Genomic DNA, 12909 nt, shown 5'->3' with positions numbered 1-12909 from the left:
CTAAGGTGCACCCATCCAGGCCTCTTGCAGCCTGTCCCCTGCAGCACAGCTTCATTACCAGGACTGTGGCTGGAGAAGGAAGCAGAACACCTTCAGTAGTCCCTTGGTGGAGCAACAAGTGGCCAGAGAACAGAGGAGAAGAAATCAACCCCTCAAACAGCCCCCCCACATCTGCTGCAGGCTGGCTAATAAGTACAAATGGCTAATGAGCCCAAATGGCCATCTCGTACCCCAATGAAGGGGGGGGGTCTTTAGGGCTTCACACATCCCTGTGACGTTGAATGATGGCCTCCCAAGCACTGCTAGGGCAGCCCCTCATCCCATGGCAAGCGGCACGGAGATGAATGACCGCCGAGGGGATGTGGCAACACGGTCATTTTTCATCTGCAGCGCTGCTTAACCTTTCGTGGGCAAATCCCATTTCCCCAATGCTGGCTGGGCGCCGTACCTGCATTAAGTATTGCTGGGTCAGGGAGGGGCAGCTGTGATTTATGCCTTCTCCCTGCTAATCGGATTGCGGGGCAGGCAGATATTGATGGGTGCCTGCCTTTGATCCATGGCTCTCGTGAGCCTTCATTCAATTACTGCCCCGCAGCACGCAATTAGCAGGGCCGCAAAGCCACGTGGGGCTCATAATCACAGCACGCAGCGAAGATGAAGGGGCTGTCACCAGCTGCTGGATCCCACCTGGGGGTCGGACACACTGCCACACATCAGGACAAAACACTGGGGAAGCATGGAGGAGAGATGGAGAAAAGCCCTGCTTCCTCCCAATAGCCCCATCCTATTTCTTCCCTCCCTGCACCTTCATCCTCTCCACCATCCACCTTGCACCTCTCTCAGCACTGTGACTTCCAAGCCAGGGTACCCCTCACACGACCCGCTTTTACCTCCCAAATCTGATGTACCCACCTCCCACATCTTCCTGCTTGCTCCTCTTCTTGCCAGCTGCTCCCACACCCACCCCAAACACAGATCACACTATCCCAACCTGCCTCTCTCCTTCTCACATTCCTTTTATCTGCTCTAAAGGCCTGAGTTCTCCAGGTGTGTGATGACAGCAGTTTCTACCAGCTTTCACCCTCCATTTTTGCTCTGAACTCTTCAGTCCTGCAAACTTTAAGCTCTTGGAGGGCAGTCCTTCTGGCTCAGCATCCCTCTGCCCACCATCTTCTTGCTCTCATGGGTAGGAAGAAGTGTCATGAAGTTGACTGTATTCTCTCATTCAACCAAAAATGTCCATCCTGCCCCAAATGTGTTGTTTCATACCAAAAGAAATCCAGCACAAAGCCATCAGCACCAACAGGGATCATGGTGATGTCAGCTGGGAAGTGCTGAACAACCCCACAGAGCGGTGTGAAGGCAGGAGGATGAGATGGGTGCAAAGCTTGGGGTCATGCACCATGACAAGAGCCCTTCAGTTTGAAAAGATCAACTAGAAAGGGTGGTTGGACACTGGCAGAGGCTGCCCTGGTGGTGGAGTCACCATCCCTGGAGGTGTTCAAGGACTGTGAAGATGTGGCACCTGTGGATATGATTTAGTGGGCATGGTGGGATGTGCTGGGGTTGGGTTTGGGGATCTTAAGAGGTCTTTTCCAACCTAAACAACTGTCCAACCATCAACCCATCACCACCACCATGCTCACTAAACCATGTCTCTCAGTGCCAGGAGTTGAATAAATGCTGATACAAAAGCAAGCAAATGCAAATGGGTTACCAACAGCAGCAGCATGCAGGATGGAGACCTCCAAGTGCCTGAAAAGTGAGATGCTGGGTGGCCTCCAAATAAATGTCCTGGGGCAAAAACTCTTCATTCATGTGAGGATTTAAACCTACGTGGTATCAATTTAACAGCACAGGACCTATTGCGGTCAATCCAACCTTTGAGAAGTAGACACCCATAAGAGGTTTTGAGGTCTGATGGGAGCCCAGGTGTTTTGGGCTGTGTTCCCAACATGTGACTTGCATTTAATAAGATGGGGAATTCTGGGTCACCCCTGGCTGGTCCCACATCGACCTGGGGCTTGGCTGTGAAGCTTTTGGCTCCCTAACAGCCTCCAGCCTCTGCTCAGACTCAGAGTTCACTTATCATCCAAACAACGTTTTCTTTCCTGTTGCCTTTTGCTGGAGTTCTCTGAAGAGGTGACTCCCAGATCCACAAGCAATCACAAGCAGGGAGGTTTGTTACTCCCTATTTTTCATCAAGGCAGGTGAGACAAACACATTTCAGCAGATATTTCTGTGCTCGTTTCCTCCTGTCTCTGTCCCTTCTTGCCTTCACCTCGGTTTACCTTTTCACCTCCTTCCTTGATGAGGTTGGCTGAGGTTGCAGGAAAGCAAGGTTGTCAGATAAGCCTGTCTCCATCCAACCCATGGGATTTTCCTCCTCAAGGCAGTCCCAGGAGTTGCAATGGGGCAGAACATGGAATGAATGAGTTGGACTCCACGATCCTTATGGGTCCTTTCCAACTCGGGATATTCCATGATGACTGCACCAAGCTGTGGCCCATAGAGGCTGAGCCCCTGGGAGCTCTGTGCTGAGATTCCCCAGTTCTCTGGTTTTTAATTAGCATGTGTCATGTTGATTTGGTATCATTTTAATTTCCTAATCAACGTGCCACGTGGTCAAACATCTTGCATATCCCAGTGCCAAGGCTGGGAGTTATTTGAGGAATCTGAAATCTTAATGTGGTTAGGGCCAGAAAAAAACAAACCACTAATATAATCATCATATTGCAAAGGATGATAAATACCATGATAGAAAATATGCAGTGTGAGCAGGCAAAAAAGATTCCCCATGGAAAGCTAATGCAATCCCCTCTGCCTTGATGAAGTGCCTATTATCTTTGCTCTGCCCTCCTAATCTTAATTCCTGCTCAGGACTACTTCCCCCTTCTGCAGACATAGATGCGATCAATGAGAGCAAAATGCACGTTCCTTGAAGGTGGCTACTCAACACTTGGGTTTCATCATGCTTGTTTATGGAAACCATTTCAAATAGCCACAGAATTAGGCAAAAATTGGCTTTAGCCCCCAGAATGCCAATGTGATGTGAAGTATGGGACTCAGAGGGGTGGTTTTCCCAGGGCAGACCATGCAAACAGGCAGTAAACCTCCCCCAGGTGCACAAAAACACACTGAATTTGGCCCTTTAAATGATTTGGGATTATTTTTTTCTGGACAAAGTGAAGGCAAAGGCATAACTTTAAACAGTTATATGCTGTATTGTTTAATGGAAGTTACAATAGGATAAATGTACAGTCGAAGTCAACATGCTAATTTCTAACGCAATTTAACCTGTAAACCATGCAGTCCATTTTTCAATCAGTCAGTTTTTCTTTGTTTGTAATCAGTAGCTCTGCTAGTGAGTTTTAAGAAAAAAAAAAAACAAAAAACAACAAAAGTTCCCTTTAAAGTTAAACCTAATTTACTAATTTTTCCCCTTATTGTGCAACAACTTGTGCAAAAAAAAGCTGTCTTCACCACAATTGTTAGTTTACAAAAATCACGCTCCTCCCCCTCAAAAATTGAGAAAAGGCAACAACACAAGCAGTCAGTAGGCACTGAGGGATGGGATGGGGGCTGGAGTTGGGATAGGGATTGGGTTGGCAATGGGAATTGGGATGGGGATTGCGGTTGGGATTGGGATGGAGATTGGTGTTGAGGTTGGGAGTGGGATGATGATGGGAGTTGGGATGGCAATGGGGGTTGGGGTTGGGATGATGATGGGGGTTGGAGTTGGGATGATGATGGGAACTGTGGTTGGGATGAGGGCAGGGAATGGGATGGAGATGGGGATTGGGGTTGGTGTTGCTTTTGGGATGGTGGTGGGGATTGCTGTTGGGATTGGGATGGTGATGGGAGTTGGGATTGCAGTGGGGATTGGGGTTGGTATTGGGATGATGATGGGGATTGTTTTTGGGACTGGGATGGTGATGGGGATTGGGACAGTAATTGGGAATGGGATGGTGATGGGGCATGAAGTTGGTGTTGGCACTGGGATGGTGGTGGGGACTGTGGTTGGGATGAGGATGGGGACTGGGGTTGTGATTGAGATAGCAGTGGGGACTGGGATTGGGACTGTAACGGAGATTGGGATAGAGACGGAGGAGGGAGTGTTCAAACCTGTTCCCTTTATGATTTGCTCTGCAGCTCAGTGCCTTAGAAGTGTCCCAAAAAACTATTCTGTGGAGGTTTTAAGGAAAATAAGGAAAATAAGATAAGTGGATGTTTCTCAGGAAAGCAAGCTATGTTTTTCTTCTTTTTTTTTCCTTTTTTTCTTTTTAATCCAATGGTATTGAATTGTTTGCCAAGCTACGGGGAGAGGGAGGCTCACCCACTTCTTACTACAGTTTCTGCTTTAGAACCTAAGGAATGATCAACATATGCACATGGATGTGTTAATAGCAGCATTATTTGTGCTGGGGGTTGCAAACTGATGGTTACATCAGTGGGTTTGGCCCCTGCCTCCCCCCAGATCACAAATTTATAGCAACAAACTTTCCCTCATAAGCAATACCATCCGTATCAGAGGATACCAGTCATTAGTAAGCGATTTAGAGGGGATTTTAAACGTCTTCCAGGGCTTTTTAAGCAGTCTGTTTAAAAGATTAATTTTATTTTGAAGGGATGGAGCTGCATCTCTCAGAACAAAAAGTTAATTAGGACCAGAGCACCAAAATTCCATTTTTCATGCCCGTGGTGTGACTTGTGGTTAGGTGCTTGACCTCCCGAAATCAGAAACTCCCTGATTCTGATGGGGCTGGGCTGGGCATTCCCAGCAGCACATCCCAGTTGCCAGCCCCATTCCCTGGAGTAGAGCTCACCCTGAGCCACAGCCACTCTGGGATACTTAATGCAGGAGCTGCTCCTTGGGGATAAAAAACACAGATTCCATGCCAGGACCCTGCTCATGGGGGTGATGCTGCTTGGTCCTGCTCCCTTATTCCTGCTGGAGGAAAATCCTCAGTGTGCAAAAGGCACCTCCTCATTCAGCAGCGACGTCAGTGGCTGAGAAATGCTATTAGAAATTGGGTTTGACAGTCTATCCTCCCACTAATAAAAACTGGAAACACCAGAGTGCTCTATTTGTCATGCTTGCTGATGCTCTGTTATGCTGTTGCCAGCATCTGTAGCAGCGTGATTCTGAAGTGTTTTAAAGTGCTTGTGACTGGATGGCCCTTCACTGAGTGCCTCGTGCATTGAAACCTCCCTCCTCCTCCCGCCGTTGGGTTTTTGCTTTAATCTCTGAGCTCTGCTGCTCAAAGGATGCTCCAAGCGGATGGTCCCACCTGCTTTTGCCACCACTTGTCCCCTGTCACCTGTTCCTACCTGGAGGGTCCCCTTGGGTCGATAACATCATGTGGTCCCTTGCTGGCAACAAAACTGGTATCTATCTGCTTCTTTTTATTCCATCTTTCTTACAGATATTTCCAAAAGGCATTAAGAAAGTACCCTCCAATCCTCTCAAAGAAAGGAGCCATAAAGCCAAGTTCCAGCTCTTCCCTCGTATCGATGGAAATAACTCACTGGTTGTGGTGGCTGGAGGTTGCAGTAATGAGACGAAGCCCCATGAGCTCATTGCTAGCAATGTGCCTATTTCAGGGTTCACGTACCCTTACCAAAAGGAAATCAAAGGAATATTGCTGAGAAGGAAGGTGAAGCACCACTGCATTGTGCATCCAGAGCTGGAGTGTGAGCGGATCCAAAAATACAATGCTTGAAGTGCTTGTGGGCAGAAAGCAAAGAGCACAAATGCCCCTTTCTGCAGCCCCAGCTGGGTGGCACATGGTCAAATCCTGCCCCTGTGCAGCTCAGGAGCCTGCAGTGGGGAGCTGAATGGGAACAGAGCCCCACCAAAGCTCCAGAACCACCCAGCAGCTTCCACAAGTGGTCTGAGAGCCAATGGCCCCACGCATTTGAATGGTGTTAAAAAGGGCTCTGCCATTCACAATGAGGGTTTAAATTCCCTTGAACACAGCGTCAGGGTTTGGTAGTGGGGGAAGCGGCCGGATAAACTTTCACCTGCGGTAAGGAGAGTCAAAAGGGGAATGAAAAGATAAGGGCAAAAGTCCCTTCTCTCTGTAACCTGAAGCCCGGGATTAACATCCTGTTGATAGCGTGATGTGGTTCTCAAAGGCTGCCTTGATTTTGGCAGGTGATGCACAGGCAGCTCCAGAGCACAGAGTAGAGCAGAGCTCTGTCATTTAGAGCTCAGCTGCTGGTGCACAATGCTACTCCTGGGGGAATCTCCTGCACCCCACATATGGGGGACACCTCCAAGTTGGAGGGGTGTGCTGGAGGAGCAGGGACATGGCACTATGGCCGTAGGAAGGGAGGATGGGAAAGCAGCACTGCAAATCAGCACGGAGAGGAAAAGCAAAGCAGAGTGCTGTTCTCTTCCCTACTAGCACCCAGCCCAAAATGGCCCCATAGGGCACCCCAACCTCTCCTATGCAATAAGGCAGCTCTTGAAGCCCTTTTATACCCAGGGTAGGGTCACAAGACACCACCAAGTCCCATAAGCGAAGCTTGAGGTGCATCAGCTCTGAGCAGTGCCACTACACACACCAAAGGGTCACAGCTCCAGGAGCCACCCTCGACCCAGGGTGGGAATCAGCCCTTATGGGAAAAGGGGAGAGAGAATGAGAAATCACTGCCTCTCATCCTACATAAACCCAACATTCATTCTGGCAAGGCAAGCTAATGAGGGACCCTCTTTCTGAACGCGTGCTCCTTTGAGCAGAGCCCATGAGAAGAACCTGAAACCACGGCTCCTCCCTATACTTCTTGTTATCCCTTGTTCTGCAGCTGAATAACTTAACGAAAGGAAGTCAAACCAATTCTTTGAATTTGGCTTACAAAAAAAAAAAGAAATTAATAATAATAAAAAATAAAAACCCCAACCCACCCACACTCACACAAAAAATACCCAACCAACCCATCGACTGGGTGTGAACTTCTCGCTCAGGCTTCAGGTTTTCCCGTTGCTTTGCAAAACCCCTGAAAATAGGAGTTGAGAACGGTGACTGCTGGCACCACCTCCTCTCCACCAGCGTGCCACCTACCTGCCCCGGGACTGTTTAACAATGTTTTGTCATAAGGGTGGGTTTCATCCATACTATACAGGCGAATACAAAAATACATCTGTTCTCTTTGAACAAGGATCCCAAGTCCAGGCGTGGGGAAGGCTGTGGGTCCCTCATGAGTGATGGCTGTTGATGAGGCCGCGGAGCTGCTTGGCCACTGTGTCTATCAGCTTCTGCTTGTCCCTTTCGTTCTTCCGAAATTGGGCAAAAACGTTGTTCTTCCGGCTCGTGTCCCTCATCCTGAGCAGAGAACAGAGAGGTTACAGTACATGCAGTGATGCTATGGGTGCATCGAAAGAAGCTCGTGGCTGGTAGAGCAAAGAGGTGATGGTCTGTAGACCTATAGACCTGTAGATCTACAGACCATCACCGTGGGTCTAGCCCCAAGCTTTATTCACCCCACAGGCCAACCCCAGCTTGTGTCACCTTCCTCAAAGCCAAGGCACTGCACCAGTCCCGAGCCCCTAACACCTCTAGTCCTCCCCTTCATAAACTCATAGAATGGTTTGAGTTGGAAGGGACCCTTAAAGGCTATCTGGTCCAACTCCCCTCCAATGAACGGGGACGCCTACAGCTCCACCAGGTGCTCAGAGCCCCGTCCAGAATGTCCTTACATGTTCCAATGTCCTTACGTGGTAAATGAGTGCCGTAATATTAGGAGGGTCAGGGAGTTAAAAAAAAATTAGCATAAAATCCACAGCATTAATGATTCTTCTTGACATGGTGCATTGCATGCGGCCAAGAGATGCAGCTTTTGGGGCAGCCGTAAAGGTTCAGACGCGTGGACTTAACTTTACAGGATGTTCAATGAAGGAATCCAACGTTAGTTACCCCAGTTTACAAACCTCAAAGAGATTTGTATTTCCTTCGATTGCATTGGTCTCCATGAGGTCCCCAAGCTCAGGACCAACAAGGCACAGTGTTGGGACAAGACCAGAATAACACAGAATGATAAGGGTTGGAAGGGACCTCTGGGGACCATCACCAACACTGGGGCAGCTCCATTCCTCTGCAGCATGCAAAGCTCGGCGTTCATGCACGTTTGCATTCGCAGATGCATTTTGGGGGGCCAACATCTCATTGCATGGCTCAAGCAGGGTGTGTGCTGGGGAGTGGAACCATCCCGTAAGGGTCAGCATCAGCACAGCCTAAAGGCATTGGGCTCCATGCACCCAGAGTGCTGGGCACTGCTCTCCATAATACCCCAATTTGTAACTGGTTTTCCTGGTAAATCAGATCTGGCAGAGGCAGATGGCTTTGGATGAACCACATCTGCTTGTGTTTTTGACTCTGGGTCCCTCAATGAAGCATAGAGTGACCAGGACACAGAGATGATGGGCCCTGGGAGCACGGCAGTTTATCAGATAGAGGGTTTTGTGTTATCAGAGCACAAAACAAACCTCTTCAAGCTCATTTAACCTATTAAAAAATACATATCTACAATTTCCCGTGCTTCAGTCTTTGTAAAAAGGAGCCAAAGGGAATCTGAAATGTTCCAAAAACCATCCAGCTTGGAACTGAAAACACAATAACAACCTCATCCCAAAGGCTAATTTGCTGTAGTTATAAGTGCCTGAAGGCACAGGATTATAACGGAGCTGCTTTCCCAACAGTAACCAGATAGCTTGGAGCAATTTTATTCAGCAAAATAAGCTGTTGGGTTGGTTTTTTTATCCCTTCTTTTCTCTTTATGTATTTTTTTAAACTGAAGCGGGTTGCCAGCTGCTCCCCTGCAAGAACCACACAGAAAGAGGAGGGTTTTGAGTCACACACGTTACAGGTGCTGCAGCATTGGGAACTTTGGCAACCACTGCCCTGCTGCAGGACATCACCCCTTCCTCAAACACCTTCCCATAGAGCTGAGAGCTCCATCTCCATCTCATGGGCTGTGCAGGGACATCAGATGTGCTGGAAGCAAACCTGCACCTTGAGAAACCTCCACCTGTGGTCGTCCCATGGGCAAAAAAGCACTGAGTTCCTGCCCAGTGATACCCATAGGTAAGGCATGGCATTCTCTGCCTTAGCAGCCCCAAAATCTCATGGAAGATGCTCAGGTGCAGATTTATTTCCATGAGATATTTCTAAAGAACTTCATGTTTTATGCAAGGAAATCTTGGGGTGTGTTGAGTGAGTGGGAAAGAGTTGCAAGGAGAAAGCCATGGGGTTGGGGTGACCAAGCACTGCTGGCAATGCACTGACCCCATCCCAAATGGGATGGGACAGGATCTGCTGGTATCTCCTATGTGGATTTGGGAGCACCAAGCTGCTACCAGCCCCACTTAACCAATGAGGAACACACCTGTGGAACACAAAGTCCTGCAACAACTACTGGTGTGTGCAATGGGCATTTCCCACCTACACCCAACTGTCACTCAAGGTGAGAGGGATCTTTTTCATAGAGAAAAAGGTTACAAAACTGCCAACCAGCTGCATTAGTGTTTCTGTCAGGGAGCAGGGCTGGGACGCAGCGTGTTTGCTCAGAGCTCATGCTGCTTGTAGAGCAAGAGCAAGCCTGTGCCCGTGTGTGCCTGCAGGGATGGAGCAGGGTCCAAAGGGCTTCTCCAAAGGCTGATGGTGGATGGGTTGGGAGGGCAGCTCGGAGGCACGAGGCCATGGATGGCCTTAAAGCCATCAGCCTTAAAGAAAAGCCACATTTATCATAGACTCATAGAATTACAGGATGGTGAAGGTTGGAGGGGACCTCAAAGATCATCTGGTTCCAACCTCCTGCCTCAGGCAGAGTTGCCAACCTCCAGATCAGGCTGCCTAGGGTCCCATCTGACCCAGCCTTTAACGCATCAAGGGATGGGGCATCCACAACCTCTCTCCACTGCCTCACCACCATCACGTGGGTCAACACTAGGGTGCCATATGCCAGCCCCATTCTTTTCCAGCCTTGGGCTACAAGAGCTGGGAGACGTGGTTATAGATAGGGATACGCATCCCAGTATGAAGAACAGGCTGGAAACAGAGGAGAACCTTTAGGAGATCCACACTATTGTACCTGCAGAGCCCCAGGACAGCTGAGGCCAGTTGTGTAATGCTGTCCCTCTATGCTGGCCCAGGAATTAAAAGTAAGAGGAAGGGAAAGAGAGAGCTCAATGCTGTCCCCACCCCTGTCAACAAACACCGCCTTAAATAGAGCCAAGCTTTGTTTAAATTAATCTATAAGAAAAAAAAAGGAAAAAAAAAAAAGCGAGGCAGTAAAAGCTCCTCTTTTAGTTCTAATTAGTGCATTTGAGACGATAGAGTTACCAGAGGGAACTGTTTCAAAGGCAGCTTGCATTTAGATCATTTAGTGCTCCATTTAAATCAAACAATAAAGTCACTGCAAGGTGAGGGTAAAAGCCCAAGCAAGCAGCATACTTACACTCGTGATATCCTATGGGAGATGTGTGATTAGGAAAAGAGATAATCATGAGAACAAGTTACACAACCCGGCTGCTTCGTGTCCAAACTTTCAGCTTTCTTTTCTTTTTTTTTCCGTTTTATGGATAGCTGTGAATATACTGCACACTTTTGCCCCACGGATGGAAGGCTGCAAATATACTGCAAATGATGTAACGTAGTGCATGATGCACACATAAAATACGGCTGTAACGTATAAAGGTGTTTTGCACTGACACAGGGCTCCACTGCAGACCCTGGGTGCAGACCGACAGCCTTTGGATGCTGTGGGTTGATGTGAAATGAGCCATTCCCACGGACGGGAAGGGAGCAGGTGTGGTTGAGTTGACTGCAGACAGCACAGACCCACATCCAAAGTCTCAAAGCACACTCAGTTTATGCTTCTGAAGGCTTAACCCCAACATCAAACTGAGCATCTTCTACTCTACATGCAACAGAAGCAAGAGGTACTCCAAAAAACAACTCAACTTCTACCCAAGGGTCTGATTTTACATTAAACCAAACCAAAACCCAACTGCCAGCTTGCTCATCCTGCCCACTCCTCCATGTCAGACCCAGCCATGGAATGAGGAAATCATGAATTATTATTTTGGGTTTGTTACTTTGCCGGTGAGGTGTGATGGAAGCAAAGGGGCAGAGCAGGGCTGATCCTCCTGGTGAGGATGAGTGACCAGGTGGCACTTGTCTCTGACAGCAGGTATGTGCTGGAGGAGATATCAGGGCAGTGAACCCCACTACTTGGGACTGAAGCCAACATGCTGCTACCATGCCTGAGTTTCACCATGTGGGCTGGGATTTTCCAAGTCTGGAATTATTAACTGTGAACTGCTCAGAGCATGGATTGGGCTTAGAGGATTGCCAGACCCTCTTTGTGCTCCAGGGTGCATCTCACCTCTCCACAGAGGACACAAGGAGATGACCACTGGGGTCAGCAGCTCCTCAGCACAGCAAGTGCAGGCTGCAATGAAACTGAGATTCACCTTTCGCAGAGAATGTGGGTCCTGTAATCTCTATGAGCCTTGAAGCCACCTAAAGATACTGTCTGTCCCATAGCTGGGATTTTAGTATATGATCCTCTTGATGGAACCAGAAAACAGAGCTGTAAGTGCCTGCAGGCTGTCCATTTTCATATGATTATTGGGGCTGGCTTGAGATGCTAGTGGAAGCCTGTCATAGAACAAGGAAAACTCTGCTTAAGAATGATGCAAAAATAAAAGACCTTAACCAAACCATAGCTTCTTGATAGAAAAACTGGAGCTTAGAGGGATAAATCAGGACTTTGTTAGCACTCCCACTGCTCTGAAACCTTCATCTGGGGCTGAAAAGTGTCAGGGTGCCCCTTGCTGCACTCACTTCTCCAGTAAGACGAGGGCTGTGGTGGGGTTCACTCGGAGGTATTTGCAGGTGGGTTGCCCGTAGTCAGCCAGGTACGTTGACCAGTCCCACTGGATGAACAGATCCAGGAGCTGCAGGGAAGAAAAACAAACAAAAATGAGATGGTGAGCAAGCAGGGGGCTTATCTAAGTCATGGCAAAGGTCCTGGGCAGGAGGCGTTAACCAGAAAAGCCACGTTTTGCAGTCTTAACCTCATTTAGTCATATTGCATGCCTGATGTGCTACCCTATTGGAGGGTATGAAGACTGAGACACCCCAAGGAACTTGCTGGCAGAGCCTGAAAAGAGATGCAATGCTTCCCCTCAATGAGATTTGTTATTTCCAAGGCAGCAGACCTAAGGGAGAACCACCCACATATCCCACTCCACAGTGGGATCACTTCTCTCCTGACCCATGACCACTGCCCATACACCATGGTTGTGGATGCTGAGCCTTGTGGGAAGGCACCAGAACATCTGGTGGTGTCACGGTGGTGGGGATGGGTTTGTGGTTGGACTAGATGATCTTAGAGGTGCTTTCCAACTTAAAGATAGAATCAAAGAATAGAATAATAGAATCATTAAGTTTGGAAACAACCTCCAGGGTCATCCAGTTCAACCTACCACCAACACAACCTCACTAAACCAAGTCCCTTGGTATGCCAGATGTTGTATTGGAGATAAAAGAAGAGAATGAATGGAGACATTTACAACTTTTTAATCTAGATGAGCATCTGATGGAGCTGTGTGTGTCCCTGATCATTGCAGGGAGTGGGACCAGATGGTCTTTGAGTGTCCCTTCCAACTCAAACCACTGTATGAGTCTAAGGTTCTACAACAGCACCCATGTTTTTGCATAATGATCACAGAATGGCCTGTGTTGAAATGGACCACAAGGATCATCTGGTTTCAACCCCCTGCTGTGTGCAGGGTCACCAACCAGCAGCTCAGGCTGCCCAGAGCCACATCCAGCCTGGCCTTGAATGCCTGCAGGGATGGGGCATCCACAGCCTCCTTGGGCAACCTGTTCCAGTGCGTCA

At 48.5% G+C, this 12909-nt stretch overlaps 1 protein-coding gene across 12 annotated transcripts in view; it reads right to left on the bottom strand.

Annotated features, from left to right (window-relative positions):
- Positions 1–4597: 4597 nt before the first annotated feature.
- Positions 4598–12909, bottom strand: part of EXOC6B (exocyst complex component 6B) — a 221083-nt gene continuing 212771 nt past the window's right edge. For 8 of the 12 annotated variants that reach the window (XM_032444058.1, XM_015862999.2, XM_032444053.1 and 5 more), the window contains 3 exons: positions 11850–11962; positions 10459–10470; positions 4598–7328 (listed from right to left, as the gene is read on the bottom strand). In XM_032444058.1, coding sequence (XP_032299949.1) covers positions 7202–7328; positions 10459–10470; positions 11850–11962 — 252 coding nt within the window. In that variant the 3' untranslated portion in view covers positions 4598–7201. The remainder of the gene's footprint in view (positions 7329–10458; positions 10471–11849; positions 11963–12909) is intronic. The other 4 variants (XM_032444054.1, XM_032444056.1, XM_032444059.1 and 1 more) reach the window with 1 other exon arrangement.

Source organism: Coturnix japonica, chromosome 4 (genome assembly GCF_001577835.2).
Source record: "Coturnix japonica isolate 7356 chromosome 4, Coturnix japonica 2.1, whole genome shotgun sequence".
NCBI classification, from domain to species: domain Eukaryota; kingdom Metazoa; phylum Chordata; class Aves; order Galliformes; family Phasianidae; genus Coturnix; species Coturnix japonica.
The sequence above is the reverse complement of the archived record's forward strand: the minus strand, read 5'-3'. Positions and strand labels throughout refer to the sequence as shown.